We start from the raw sequence: 13,343 nt of genomic DNA, 5'->3' as shown, positions 1-13,343 counted from the left end.
GATGATGTGGTCCTGTTGGCTTCATCAGAACGTGATCTTCAGCTTTTGCTGGAGAGGTTCGCAGCTGAGTGTGAAGCAGCTCGGAGGAGAATCAGCTCCTCTAAATCTGAGACCATGGTCTTGATTCGAAAAAGGGTAGAATGCCTTCTCCGAGTCAGGGATGAGGTCCTGCCCCAAGTGGAGGAGTTTAAGTATCTCGTGGTCTTGTTCACGAGTGAGGGAAAACTGGAGCGTGAGATCGATAGGCGGATTGGTGCTGCATCTGCAGTGATGCAGGCTTTGTACCGGTCTGTCGTGGTGAAGACAGAGCTGAGTCAGAAGGCGAAGCTCTTAAGGCGAAGCTCTTGATTTACCGGTCGATCTACGTTCCTACCCTCACCTATGGTCATGAGCTTTGGGTAGTGACAGAAAGAACGAGATTGCGGCTACAAGCGGCCGAAATGAGTTTTCTCCGAAGAGTGGCTGGGCTCTCCCTTAGAGATAGGGTGAGAAGCTCAGTCATCCGGGAGGGGCTTGGAGTAGACCCGCTGCTCCTCCACATTGAGAGGAGCCAGTTGAGGTGGCTCGGGCATCTGGTCAGGATGCCTCCTGGACGCCTCCCTGGTGAGGTTTTCCGGGCACGTCCAACTGGGAGGAGACCTAAAGGTAGACCCAGGACACGGTGGAGGGACTATGTCTCTCACCTGGCCAGGGAACGGCTTGGGATTCCCCCGGAGGAGCTGGCCCAAGTGGCTGGGGAGAGGGAAGTCTGGGCCTCTCGACTTAAGCTACTGCCCCCGCGACCCGTCTCCGGATAAGCAGATGAAAATGGATGGATATGCTGACATTAATGCTTCAAAAATCAGCAGATTTTGTATAGAATGAAAATTATTAAAGCTGAATTTATGTTATTATGTACACACACCACACACATTTACGCTTCTGAGATGATTTCAATCACTGTCAATTGACTAAACAAATACACATCACCCCCTCACCCTGTGAAACTGATAAATGAAACGGAGCCAAGATGGAAAAATTATTGGTTGTTAATATCTGCCCTGTTTTATTTATCGGACCGACATCGATATGTTAAAAAATTACTAACATCGGCCGATACCGATATTGATGCTGATATATTGTCCATCCGTAATAATTTTTATAATAATAATAATAATAATAATAATAATAATAAATAAATAAATTACAAGAAACTAATTTTGTGAGCTTAGGGAGTATTGATGTGTATGTATGAGACTCTTATTGCTAAAGACTGAAGGAAGGAGTGTCTGATTAGAAATACAATCCTAGAAAAACATCATCCAATCGAGTACTGTTCCCCCTTGAAAATGATAGGGAACCTATGCCCATCTACTTCCGGACCACGGGTCCCCGGAAGAACGAAAAAATGAATGCAAGTCAATGGGGCTAAAACGCTATTTTCTAATTCCGCTTGTTTTGTGCCATGGATTTCACAAATGATATCCGTGAATTTTGAAGATGCATTTTGATACCAAGAACGCGCTTATTTTCAAACGGGGAGAAACGCTCTTTTAGGTTTTGTGTAAAAATGCGCATCACGAAAGGGACGTCATCGAACCAGACACGGAGAAAAACAAAGGGAAAATGGCTGTAAATTCAGCAAACTTCTAATCGTTCCCACAGGAGGAAAGAACCACCATAAATCTGGCTATTTGGTAAATAGCAGCTACGCAAGGGGAGGAGATTCTGTGGTGACATCACAAATGTGACGTGGCGATATCTGATTTGTAATCATGCTAATTGCAAACTTTTACAAGCTGATAAATGATAAATAAGTACATTATGGCGTGGTCCAAACACCCATCATTACTTTTCATTTAAATTGCAGTACAACATGTGTGCGAACCAGGGCGTAAGGCAAAGCAGATTAGAAAATAGCTCTTTTAGCCCCGTTGCCTTGAATTAATTTTTTTGTTCTGCCAGGGACCCATGAGCTGACTGGAAAGGGAGGAGACGTAGCTCCGTATTGGATCATTACCCAACTATCAAACTGCTCCTGTGAACATCTCTCACCCTGCTGCACAAAATACCCTCTGAGCATGAAACACGCTTTCTTGGCAGACGCTAGCTAGCTAGCTGAGTTGACTAGCTACTGATGGAATCTGAATTTAAGGAGTTATTTTAAATGTTCTGTTTAAAGTCTGGTTCTGTTCTCATACAGAAAGGTTCAGGTGACAAAGTTATTGTCTGGGAACGTGGCTAAGACTCAACTCTGTCATTTGTGCAAGAATGAGTGTGTGTGTGTGTGTGTGTGTGTGTGTGTGTGTGTGTGTGTGTGTGTGTGTGTGTGTGTGTGTGTGTGTGTGTGTGCACGTGTGTCACCAAGTGAAGGCAGAAAGGGTAAAGTTCAGTTTGTGTTCTGAATGTTTTGGTGGTGGTGTCCGCAGATCCTCAGTCGACCTCTGCTTTTAGAAGTTTAGGATGAGGAAGAGTTCACGAGTGAGGGTAGGAGGGATCGGGAGATCGGCAGGCGGATTGGTTCGGCGTCTGCAGTGATCTGGACGCTGAGCCGATCTGTCGTGGGGAAGAGGGAGCTGAGCCAGAAAGCCAGGCTCTCGATTTACCGGTCGATCTACGTCCCAATCCTCACCTATGGTCATGAGCTTTGGGTAATGACCGAAAGAACGAGATCACGGATACAAGCAACCAAAATGAGATTCCTCCATAGGGTGGCCGGGCTCAGCCTTACAGATAGGGTGAGGAGCTCGGACATTCGGGAGGGACTCAGAGTAGAACCGCTGCTCCTCCGGATCGAAAGTAGTCAGTTGAGGTGGTTTGGGCATCTGGTCAGGATGCCTCCTGGACGCCTCCCCGGGGAGGTGTTTCGGGCATGTCCTGCTGGCAGGAGGCCCCCGGCTCGACCCAGGACACGCTGGAGAGGTTAAATCTCCAATCTGGTCCAGGAACGCCTTGGGGTCCTGCCGGAGGAGCTGGTGGAGAAGGCTGGGGAGAGGACAGTCTGGAGCTCCCTAGATGGGATGCTGCCCCCGCGACCCGGACCCGGATAAGCGGAGGAAGATGAGGATGACGAGGATGAGGAAATCAAGAATAAACCAAGAAAGCTAAAAACTGTCTGGTGTTTCATCATAAAAACACCACACGCTATATGCTAGCATGCTAGCACACATAGCATACAGTTAGGTAGGAGGTGGTATGATTCAGTTTTGAGCTGGTTCTGGAAACCTTGACCTCAACAGCTCAGCAGAGCTGCATGTCTGCTTGTGTATGTGGTGATGTACTATTTTCTGTGATTGTCAGATTCTTTAACTCTTGGGGGGAGCCTGAAGAAAGGGGTCGGACATTTGAATTGCTTATCTATCTATCTATCTATCTATCTATCTATCCATCTATCCATCTATCCATCTATCCATCTATCCATCTATCCATCTATCCATCTATCCATCTATCCATCTATCTATCTACTTTTAAAATTAATACTGCACCTTTGATTTTTCTCTCAGCGTTCTTAACACAGTGTGGTATTCTGAGGCCGTGGGGCATTTCATGTGATTCACAGTAAAAACTGAAACTATTCAACAACTAAATTAAGTCAGTGGTGTCGGACGCCACGCCAACAACAGCGAAAAGCAACAACGAAACCTGCACGGACAAGTCTTAACTGAAAGATTAATTATTTTTAAAAATAGAAGGAAGGAAGAGTTGGATTATTTGTGGAAGGAGTGTGTGCAGCTAAAAACAATCCTAAACAATGGAAGCTTCATGTTGTCCAGGTAATGGAATGTGTGTGCGTTTTTCAAAGATAGCTTTGAAACTTTTGACCTGCGTCTATGCTGGTGTGGGTAACAGAAATCCTCAGGATAGCTGAAGGGCAGGTTCAGCAAAAAAAAAAAAAAAAACAGTAAGCTGCCTGCATATGGAAAACAAAAAGGTGTTGTACAGTTTCTGTCTAAAGACCACAGGAACTCGTTTTACTGCTTTTGAGTCAATTGTGGCTGCAGAACGTATGTAAAACATAACATCACAACAAAGAAAAGGGCTTCCTCTGAGCTGCATAATGTAAAAGGCTGAAGCTTTTGTTATTAAGAACCTTAAATCAATCAATCAATCAATCAATCAATCAATCAAGTAAGGGGATTTTCATGTCCTACATCTGCTTCATTTTACTGTTGAAGCCCCACACTTGTACCTGTTGTAACGTCACCCTTAACATGCCTCATTCATCATTTCTAATAAGCTTGTAGGACCTCTATCTAGTTGAAACAATTGGTACTTTTAACCTGCAGTACAGGACACTGTTGATGTATTCTGCCCTCTAGTGGAGAGTCTAAGTACTGCAGGTGGTAGGAGATTCGTTTCAGTTTAAATATTTTTGCATTGTGTTACACAATAGAAAAGGAGAGATGCAGTTTATTGAAAGGGCACAGCGTACAGGCGATGTCAGACTTTACCTCCAGGTTTAGTCCAATCAACAACACTGTAAGGGAAATCACAGCACATGTACTGAATGGTACCCTCCTGGCACTGAGAACGTTCTTACGGATTTCAGTTGTATTTTCATTTTACAGGTTTTCCTCTTAAGTTCAAGTTTTTGATATAAAATATATTATCGTGCATGTTTTTTGCATCATGCTAACTCAAATGAGATTTTGAGCTAACAGGATGCAAGGACAACTTTTTTGTGCTTCTGGTGAAATTCTGACACCCCCCCGTGTCCTGTCTGGCTGTGAAGCCAACAGAATTAATGTCTGAATGCTGGTGACAAGCCTGGCAGATTTTCCTCCAAGGTGGAGCAACAAAGCATCTGCCTGATACTTAAAACTTTATTGTTATTGTATTTTGAATGCTTTGTAATTTCGACTGGACACGTAGACAGAGGTGAAAGAGAAAGGAAGAGACAAAAGGTGCCGGGGGGGGGGGGGGGGGGGGGGGGGGGGTCCACAAAAATAAACAATCAATGAAGAACAAGAGTCTGCTTCTAGACCTGCAGAAAACAGACACACCACAATACAACAGGAGTAAGCTTTCACTGCTTACGAAATGTAAAATCAACATTGTTTTACTGAACAATCACACGATAATAAATCATAGTGCATTTAGTGCCCACCACAGCCTTAAGACATGTGTTGAACGTGCCCAAGTTCATACTTATGAGAGCACCATGTGAGCACCTGTGTGTGTACACACGCTTGTACCGTATATGTAAGGTTTCTCTATAGGAGCGTCCAATAGAGAGTGTGAGGAGCCACAGATCTGCTCCCCCAAAGAAGCGTAGGAGATGGAGGGAGCACCAAGTCCCAGAGATCCAGGAGCTGCCCCAGAGCACAAGGACCCCAAGGAGACCACGAACAGAAAAGCCCCTGCACCCCTCGAGAGGCGCAGAGGATCGCCCCGGGGTGCGACAACCAGCACCCGGCAGAGTCCCGGGAGATATCAGCGGTAAGCCCACAGGCCCGCTCGCAGCCTCCCACCCCCCAGCCGGTCAAGCCCGGAACCCAGCGACCCGGGACCCAGGGGCAACCACCCCCGCCAGGGACCCAGCAGAGCCCAGGGACCTAGATCCCACCAGGCAGCCACTGGGATTGATCAGGCAGACGCCAAAAATCTTAAACCCATGGACCTGGAAGCCATGAACACTCAGGCAGACCAAGGCACCACACTCCACACCAGGTGTGGCAGGGGGAGGGGAGACGAAGATGTAAAGCATCAAAAGAAGTCCCAGGAGAGGGGAGGAGTCAAAGGCCCCACCTGACATATACAGTCATACACAGACACAGTCACACACTCACTCCCTCATGCTCATACATACACATACAACCAAAGACTTACAAAAATGAACGCCGGACACCCACTCATGCTCCCCATACACACCCTATTCACTCTGGTCCCGGTACTGCTGCACATGGGGTACAACCATTACCGGTTCCCAGAGTTTGACCCTTTCTGCTGGGGTGCTGATGAACAGGCTTCCCCACCCAACGCTGAGCACAGCAACCCACCACCCCAGTCCCCAACCAGACGGCCAGATCTCCCTCCTAACCTCCAGCCCCGGGAAGCCAAGTGACAACAGAGGTGTGCTAACCCCCCTAGTCTCCCTCCGCCTGCTCCAATATAGTGTTAGTGCGTGTTGATGAGGTGTATTCCATGGCTGTGGTGAGCGGGCAGTGCGGGTATCGTCTGGCCTACACCAGCTGATGCCACCACGCTACCCCACTTGCACCCACAGCCCTCAGTGTCTAAGTGCAATTTAAAATTGGAAGTGGGCCCCGGCACTCAGGATTAGTGATGTGACGTTAACGAACGAATCAAATCTTTTGAACGGGTTTTCAAAGTGAATGATGAGAGCCGAGTCCCTGTAGAGAGCCGATCATCTTAACAAAACTCCCCGGAGGTCGGTCAAACTCACCCGCTCAAACCCCACCCACCGTTGTGACGACGTAGGAACCATAGAAACACGTGTTTATATACATATCTTGGGAGGAACACTAACCAACCCCATGCGCCCTCACGGACCACACCACAGGAAGACGTTGTTCTTGATACCCCCTGTTGGGTTCGCTCAAAGAAGCCAGTCTTTTGAATGGCTCTTTGAGGTTAACGACCGACTAATGAAGGGCTCCCATGAAAGAGCCATAAATCCCATCACTACTCGGGATGAGGCTGAAAAATCCCCCTGCCAAATGCCATTGAATGTGCTCACTCCCAAGGCCCAAAGTGTGTGTTTGCATGGAATGTCGTTGGTGGAAGTGTATAAGGTGCAAATAAAATTGGGGGGCAGGTTGCCACAGGAAGGTGGAAATGAGGTCCATACCCGCACCCCCTGACTTGTCCACCCCCAAGGTCCTATGTGCATGATTGTGTGATGATGTGAGGGAGCAGGAGGAGAAAAATGTGTGGGGATGGGGAGGAATGGCTGGTTGGACTTAAGCCCTCCAGGGAGCCAGCTCCCCCACTGGCCCCAATAGGCACCTCTGTTGCCAAAATGCCACCCAGGGCATGGAGACCCCAGCCCATCTTGCCAGGGCCCAAAGCAGCAGCATCACAGAGCCTCACGGAGTCCAAGGGCACCACCCCAGCAGAATATCTACTCCCATCCCTGCATTTGCACAACTTCCTGAATATATAAGACATGGGACATCCAGGTAAGGTTGGGTCCTCCCCCTCCTGGACATCCCCCTCCCCTTTGATGAAACAGCAGAGGATCCAAGGTCTACCCGAGGCCCCTGAGCCCGGGCCAGGCACTGCCGCATGTTCCTGAAATTCTGACCTTTACCACCACAATGGGCCAAATATTCAACCTGAACTAGAAATGGCCCAATGCTTTATCTGTGTTTTACATGGAGGGTAGGCCTCTACTGCAGACTGCTTTCTGTCAGATTTCATAATGCTTTCAACTCTTTTTAACTACCACAAAAAATACTTACCTTCGGCCCAACACTTCCATCTTCTCCAGGAATACCAGGTATCCCAGCAGGTCCATCAGATCCTGCCTCCCCCTGGAAAGTTACATTCACCAAGTTGAATCATGTTGGTTCTGTTGTTCTTCTAGTCTGGTTTTCTTCACATATTGTTCTCTTACCTTTGGTCCTGGTTCACCTGTGCCCCTCTCTCCTTGTAGACCATGCTCTCCGGGGAAACCTTGGTCACCCTGCGAGAAAACACAAATCCAAGGTGAAAAATCAAAAACTTGTTCAAAATAGCTTGAAAAAAAACAAAAGTTAAAAGAATTTCTTCAGACAAACACACACACACACACACACACACACACACACACACACACACACACACCAGTCTTCTCTTACTCTCTCTCTCTTCAACAAACATCTGATATTACAGGATCTGAAAACTGCATAAGTGACTTTCCAAGCAAACATTTTTATTTATAAAGAAAAACTTGATGCAAAATGTAGCAACTTTAGAGGCAAACTTTGCAGTTTTTAGCCCTAACCCTCTTTTTAACACTTTAATCTAACAGCCGCAATGTCTCCCCAGCTTTCACTAGTTTCTACAGGAGCGGTTCATCACAAAATAAAACAAATCAGTTGTTTGTGATCTAAAACATGCAGGAACCACATCTCTGAGCTCTCGCAATTCAGAAAAATCCTGATTACTCTTGTTTGACTCCTGTTGTTGGGTCGGACGTTCTTGTTTTTCAAAGAATGTTTTCTTTGTCTCTTTCTGAGGCTCCACCGTGATAAACACGTTACGATAAATGCTAACCAGCTAACTAGCTCGTCTGTCCAGAGGTGTAAACGTGGATTATGGTAAAGCGTGACTTTGTGAGACTTCAGGGGAGTGGTCTGGATCCTCTGAAGCTGCAAACACGGCATCCTGCTCACAATGGGCATTCACCCTCAACATTCAAACACCTCTCGTTCCATCAGGAATTTTCTGACTGGCTTACAGACTTGTTGAGAACCGGTTTCCACTGTTTCAGTTCCTAGGATTTGCTTGCCATTTTTGCGAACATTTTCCTTATCAATTCCAGTCGGCGTGAAGGACCTCACCATGTGTTGCTTACACATTTACTCAGCAGGAAACATGGCGCCTAAGCAGCATGAACACTCGAAGGTTTGGTTATACTTTACAAGAAAGGGTGACAACAGGGCAACTTGCTAAGTAGATATTTAATCAAAGACAGGAAACGCTACGAATATGCAAAAGCATTAGCGCACAAAATACAGGATAACTTAAAGTGAATTTTGTGTTGTTGACCTGCTCTGGACTAGTGAATTTTAATGCAGCAGCGGTGACGTTTGCACGTCCTCTCATGTCAATGCTGTAGGTAACTAATCAAGTAACACTGCCCATCATGTTGGTACCATTTGCACCATGTTAGCACCATCTGTGGTGGAATTTTGCCCATTTAGTAACATTTTGTAAAAGTTACATTTTGTAAAAGTTACATTTTGCAAAAGTTTTATTTGGTAAAAGTTACACTTTGCAAAAGTTACATTTTGTTAAAGCTACAGCAACACTACACCAAACAAGAAGATGACTCAGCCTTCACGAGGAGCGTAAAAGAGAACATTTGGAAAGATCCTTCTAAATGATACCAGGTACACTTGATTTTTTATCATTTATAAACTGACAGTTACAACGAAGGAGATTACGCACACTAACTTTTTTACCACCTACTAAACCACATATGTCAGACTCAAGGCCCGCGGAAAATTTTTATGTGGCCCGCGAGATAAATATCAAAAATATATTAAAACTGGCCCGCTGGCCGATTTTACCGCAAAGACTTCAACTCCCATGATGCTTTGCGGCATCAGCGCAGAGCCGACACGCCCCCTCCTTTGTGTTTTTTCCAGCGCCTGCTGCCGGTGTCTGCAGCTCCGCTGTCTCAGACAAACTACACTCCTCTCACTCAGCGCCGAGTTCACTCAGCTATTTTCTGACGTTGAAGCCCAGAAACGGAGATTCTAGCCGCTCAGTAATGTGTTCACGACTGAAAGAGAAAGTTTTCCAACTAACATCCAGACAGAGCTGATATAACTCCAGCAAACAGCGACACGCTCAAACCAGCACGGCTCTGTGGCTATGTTTCCTCCCCGACACACAACAACGTGGTCAAGCTGCTCAGACATGTTCAGCAGCACAAACCTATGTGAGCACCTGTTGTCATCTAATGTTGTCATTATTATGATGAAGATGAACAAAACAACAGGAGTCTCCTCCTCAGCTCAGATCAACCCCATGATGCAGGTATCTGGCTGGAACAGGTGAGCATCACAGTAAACCAGTGGAGCAAACCGAGCTTTAAATATGTTGGTTTTATGCTCTTTTTCTGCTCCAAAACATGAAAGTTAACAGGTGAGATGTTGCATTTTCATTTAAGATAAAATGATATTTTTATTTTGTTGTTGGCCCGTGAGAAAAGATTTAAAAGATTTAAAGATTTAAAAGATTTTAAAAATGCTGATTATACCACAAGTAATGAATACCACTGATGCCTTTTATTTAAAACTGACTTGCTCGTGTGTAATTTGGTTATTCCACATTCAGTGTTAATGCAGAAATAAGTTTGTTTCCAAATTTAAAGGTTCAAAATTGCATATATGTTGATAAAGAAAATGTGCAAATTTGCTGTCACTTTTCAAAAAATATTAAGTTTGGCCCTCGACTCCGTCCCAGAGTTTCATTTCGGCCCCGTGTGAGTTTGAGTTTGACACCTCTGTACTAAACTATTCAGGAATTGATAAGGAATTGGATTGAAAGACACAATCAACAATGGCATTGTTTTTATATAAACTTATCAATTCCCACCCCTATGGTGTAGGGCTTGTTTTTGGCATTCAATAAATTATGATTGTAAAACTGCACATTTCGGGGCTTTTATTTTGGCCAGTCTAAGGTTTACCAGTGCAATTTTCATGTTGTCTAAAAAGTCTGAAATGACACACCTGTGAGGTAAGATGGATTATCTTGGAAAATAACTGTTCCCCAACACAGATTTAGACCGATTTGTGACTATATTTGAGTCATAGGTCTTTTGTCTATTTAGAAAATGTTTCAGATCTTTGAATTCGGCTCATGAATAAAGGGAGCAAAAACAAAAATTTTGCATTTCTAATTTTGTTCAGTGTATATTAAAGTCAGGATAGAAATTCATTTAATTTGGAAGAGAGATTTTTGTCATCTCATGCAGCCCTTTCAGGAGAGAGGCCAAGAACTCCCTATCTTCATTGACACTTCTCCCAGTGGGATCCTGAGGAATTATGAGGCCCAGGGCTGGACTGGGACAAAAATTCAGCCCGGGCATTTTGACTGGAGACCGGCCCATCACCTGTTTTTTTTGGAAAAGACATTAAGCCTTATGCTGTTTCTGACACACACCAACGTACACTTTCTTATTGGTAGTATTTATGTATCAATCTAATAAACATAAACCTACACCATCCTTCCTATCCTGGTATTCTAAAAAGTAGGGTTGGGGGTAACTGATTATTTTTAAAATGATTATTCTGACGATTATTTTATCGAATAGTCGACTATTCTAATGACTATTTAGATGATTAATCTAGCGATTACTTTTCTATTGCACAATTAATAAAAACCAAAAAATTCTCAAATAAATTCCTCCAAAAAATTGAAAAGTTGTTACTGTAAGAGAATAAACACTACAGGCCTTCCATTTTGTATAACACTGCTTTTATTGTGTTGCAGTTGTTTATGTTCTGGTGACGTGTAGAACTTGGGAGTGCAGGCTGCTGCCTGAGAGGTGGTTGGAGATGGAGTGTCTCCATGCTGCTTTGTTTTGTTCACTTATGTGCATGAGGCGAGTGGTGTTACGACCCTTCCTGGGGAGTCACGTGTTTCTCCTATTTTAACTGTAAATCCTTCTAGCTGTTATATTTATAACAAGAAACAGATATTCGGACAGAATATTTTCACGTTTATTCGAATATGATTGTGGAACACACCCAGCATCATAATAAATGAAGTAATATTTATGCCAATTTAAGCCTTTATGGGTGACCAGGACTCTGTGTTTATGAATGTGGAAGACACCCAGCATCCTGTGATGGCACTAATAACATCAAGAGATAATAAATAAGGTAATATTTAGGTCAATTTAACCCTTTACACGTGACCAGGACACTGTAATCAATTTTTGGCAAGGGAAATGATCATTTGTTGCCATTTTTGAGGTTTTTATGAATGTGAAAGACACCGGCATCCTGTGATGGAACTAATAACATCAAGAGATAATAAATAAAGTAATATTTAGGTAAATGTAACCCTTTACAGGTGACCAGGACACTGTAATCAATTTTTGGCAAGGGAAATTATCTTCTTTTTTTTTTTTTTTTTTTTTTGCCATTTTTGGGGTGTTTTTGATGATACAGTAGGCAGTATGAGTACAGTAACGTCAACAGATAATACATAAAACCCTTATTTGGTCAATTTTAGCCTCCATGAAAATCTTAGCGATTCAATCACTTTTTGGCAAGTAAAATGCCATTTTAGTTGTCTACAATTAAATCATCAATAAAGAATTTAAAGATATTTTGAGGCATTTCTTATAGGTAAACGGGAGGGTGTAGTCTATTTGGCAAGTGACAATCTTGATTTTATGTGCTGAAGTGCTTTTATCTTGTTACTTTTAAATAGAGCAACGTAATGAATAGCAACCTACACAGTGTCATTGTAAAGCCAAAGCTTGATCATTTTAAATACTTTTTTTCAAGTAAAAATGTGCCCCAAACTAGTTAACTGTGGCTCCATGTCAAGTGGACTAAAGAAAGGAAGGGGAAAAAATTAAATCGCTGGAGAATTGTTTATTTCCATTTATACAACGTTTACATTCAATACAGGGTGCCATTTTACATTGTTTATTTATTTTTTTTAGTATCAAGGCTGTAACATAAAGAAAGCCAGTTCTTACCACAAAGTTTGTGGCACAAACCATCTTTCAATCGCAAATATTGCAAAAAGGATTAATATATCCTCATTGTGAAGGTTTAAGACAAATAGCAACACTTAAAACAACTTCCGAACTGGAAAAACTAATGTGGCAAGGTGCAGAAACAAGTGCCCCGGCGGGATTCGATCCCCAGACTCCCGGGTGAAAGTCATACGCTCTAACCAATCAGCCAAAGGGACATCTCCTTGGCCAAGCAGCCAGGGCACATGATCAATCGAGATATTGTGGATGCTCACCACACTGCCACATCTTCCTCCCTCTTTCCACAAGCACGTCCTCGTGCTCCCGCGCAGGGTGCCACAAACACTGCCACACTAATATCCGCGATAAACATCTGTTTAAGTACCGGAAGAGGTTATCTTTGCTTTCTGAATGTCCATATTGCTAGATATGCTGAGTTTTAGGGTGAAATCCTGGGGAATTTTGTCAAGAAATGCAATTGCCTAACCGTGCGCGATCCCGCGGTGGCTAATCATTTCTTGGCAGCGAGTCAATTTATGGCACAACACCGGCTCGGGTTTCTCCTCCTCCTCCCTCTTTTCTTCTCCAACCTGTCGCTGGGCTGAGGCTCCATCACTTCCTAAATTGATTTTACTTGAACCTTCACTACCAAACAACTGTGAGATTTTAACACATGTGCCAGCATCAGCCTGAAGGGCCAGTTTCTTTTTTAGTCGAATTTTCTCCGCTTCTCCTTTCCGTTTTTTGTTCTCCATTTTGTAAAGCTCGTCCGTCTGTTTACTGAGATTCACAAACAACTGGCGGGTGCATCAGACCTCTGGCTATTGGTCCAGTATTATTACCAATTGGCCAATCCACCAACTTTTACGAGGAGTCGCGTGGGGCGGCGCGGGCAAGTTGTCCGCAACAACTAGAGGCCAGGAAAAAAAAAAAAAAAAAAAAAAACAGACACCGGCCCATAAAAGATGAA

General features: G+C 44.0%; 1 protein-coding gene across 1 annotated transcript in view; it reads right to left on the bottom strand.

Moving 5' to 3' along the window:
* The window catches only part of col28a1a (collagen, type XXVIII, alpha 1a), a 68,236-nt gene that overhangs the window by 16,872 nt on the left and 38,021 nt on the right, over positions 1–13,343 (bottom strand). The window contains exons 18-19 of the mRNA XM_054745789.1: positions 7,559–7,627; positions 7,404–7,475 (exon numbers count right to left, since the gene is read on the bottom strand). Coding sequence (XP_054601764.1) covers positions 7,404–7,475; positions 7,559–7,627 — 141 coding nt within the window. The remainder of the gene's footprint in view (positions 1–7,403; positions 7,476–7,558; positions 7,628–13,343) is intronic.

The sequence above is a fragment of the Nothobranchius furzeri genome, chromosome 11 (genome assembly GCF_043380555.1).
Source record: "Nothobranchius furzeri strain GRZ-AD chromosome 11, NfurGRZ-RIMD1, whole genome shotgun sequence".
Taxonomy (NCBI): domain Eukaryota; kingdom Metazoa; phylum Chordata; class Actinopteri; order Cyprinodontiformes; family Nothobranchiidae; genus Nothobranchius; species Nothobranchius furzeri.
The sequence above is the reverse complement of the archived record's forward strand: the minus strand, read 5'-3'. Positions and strand labels throughout refer to the sequence as shown.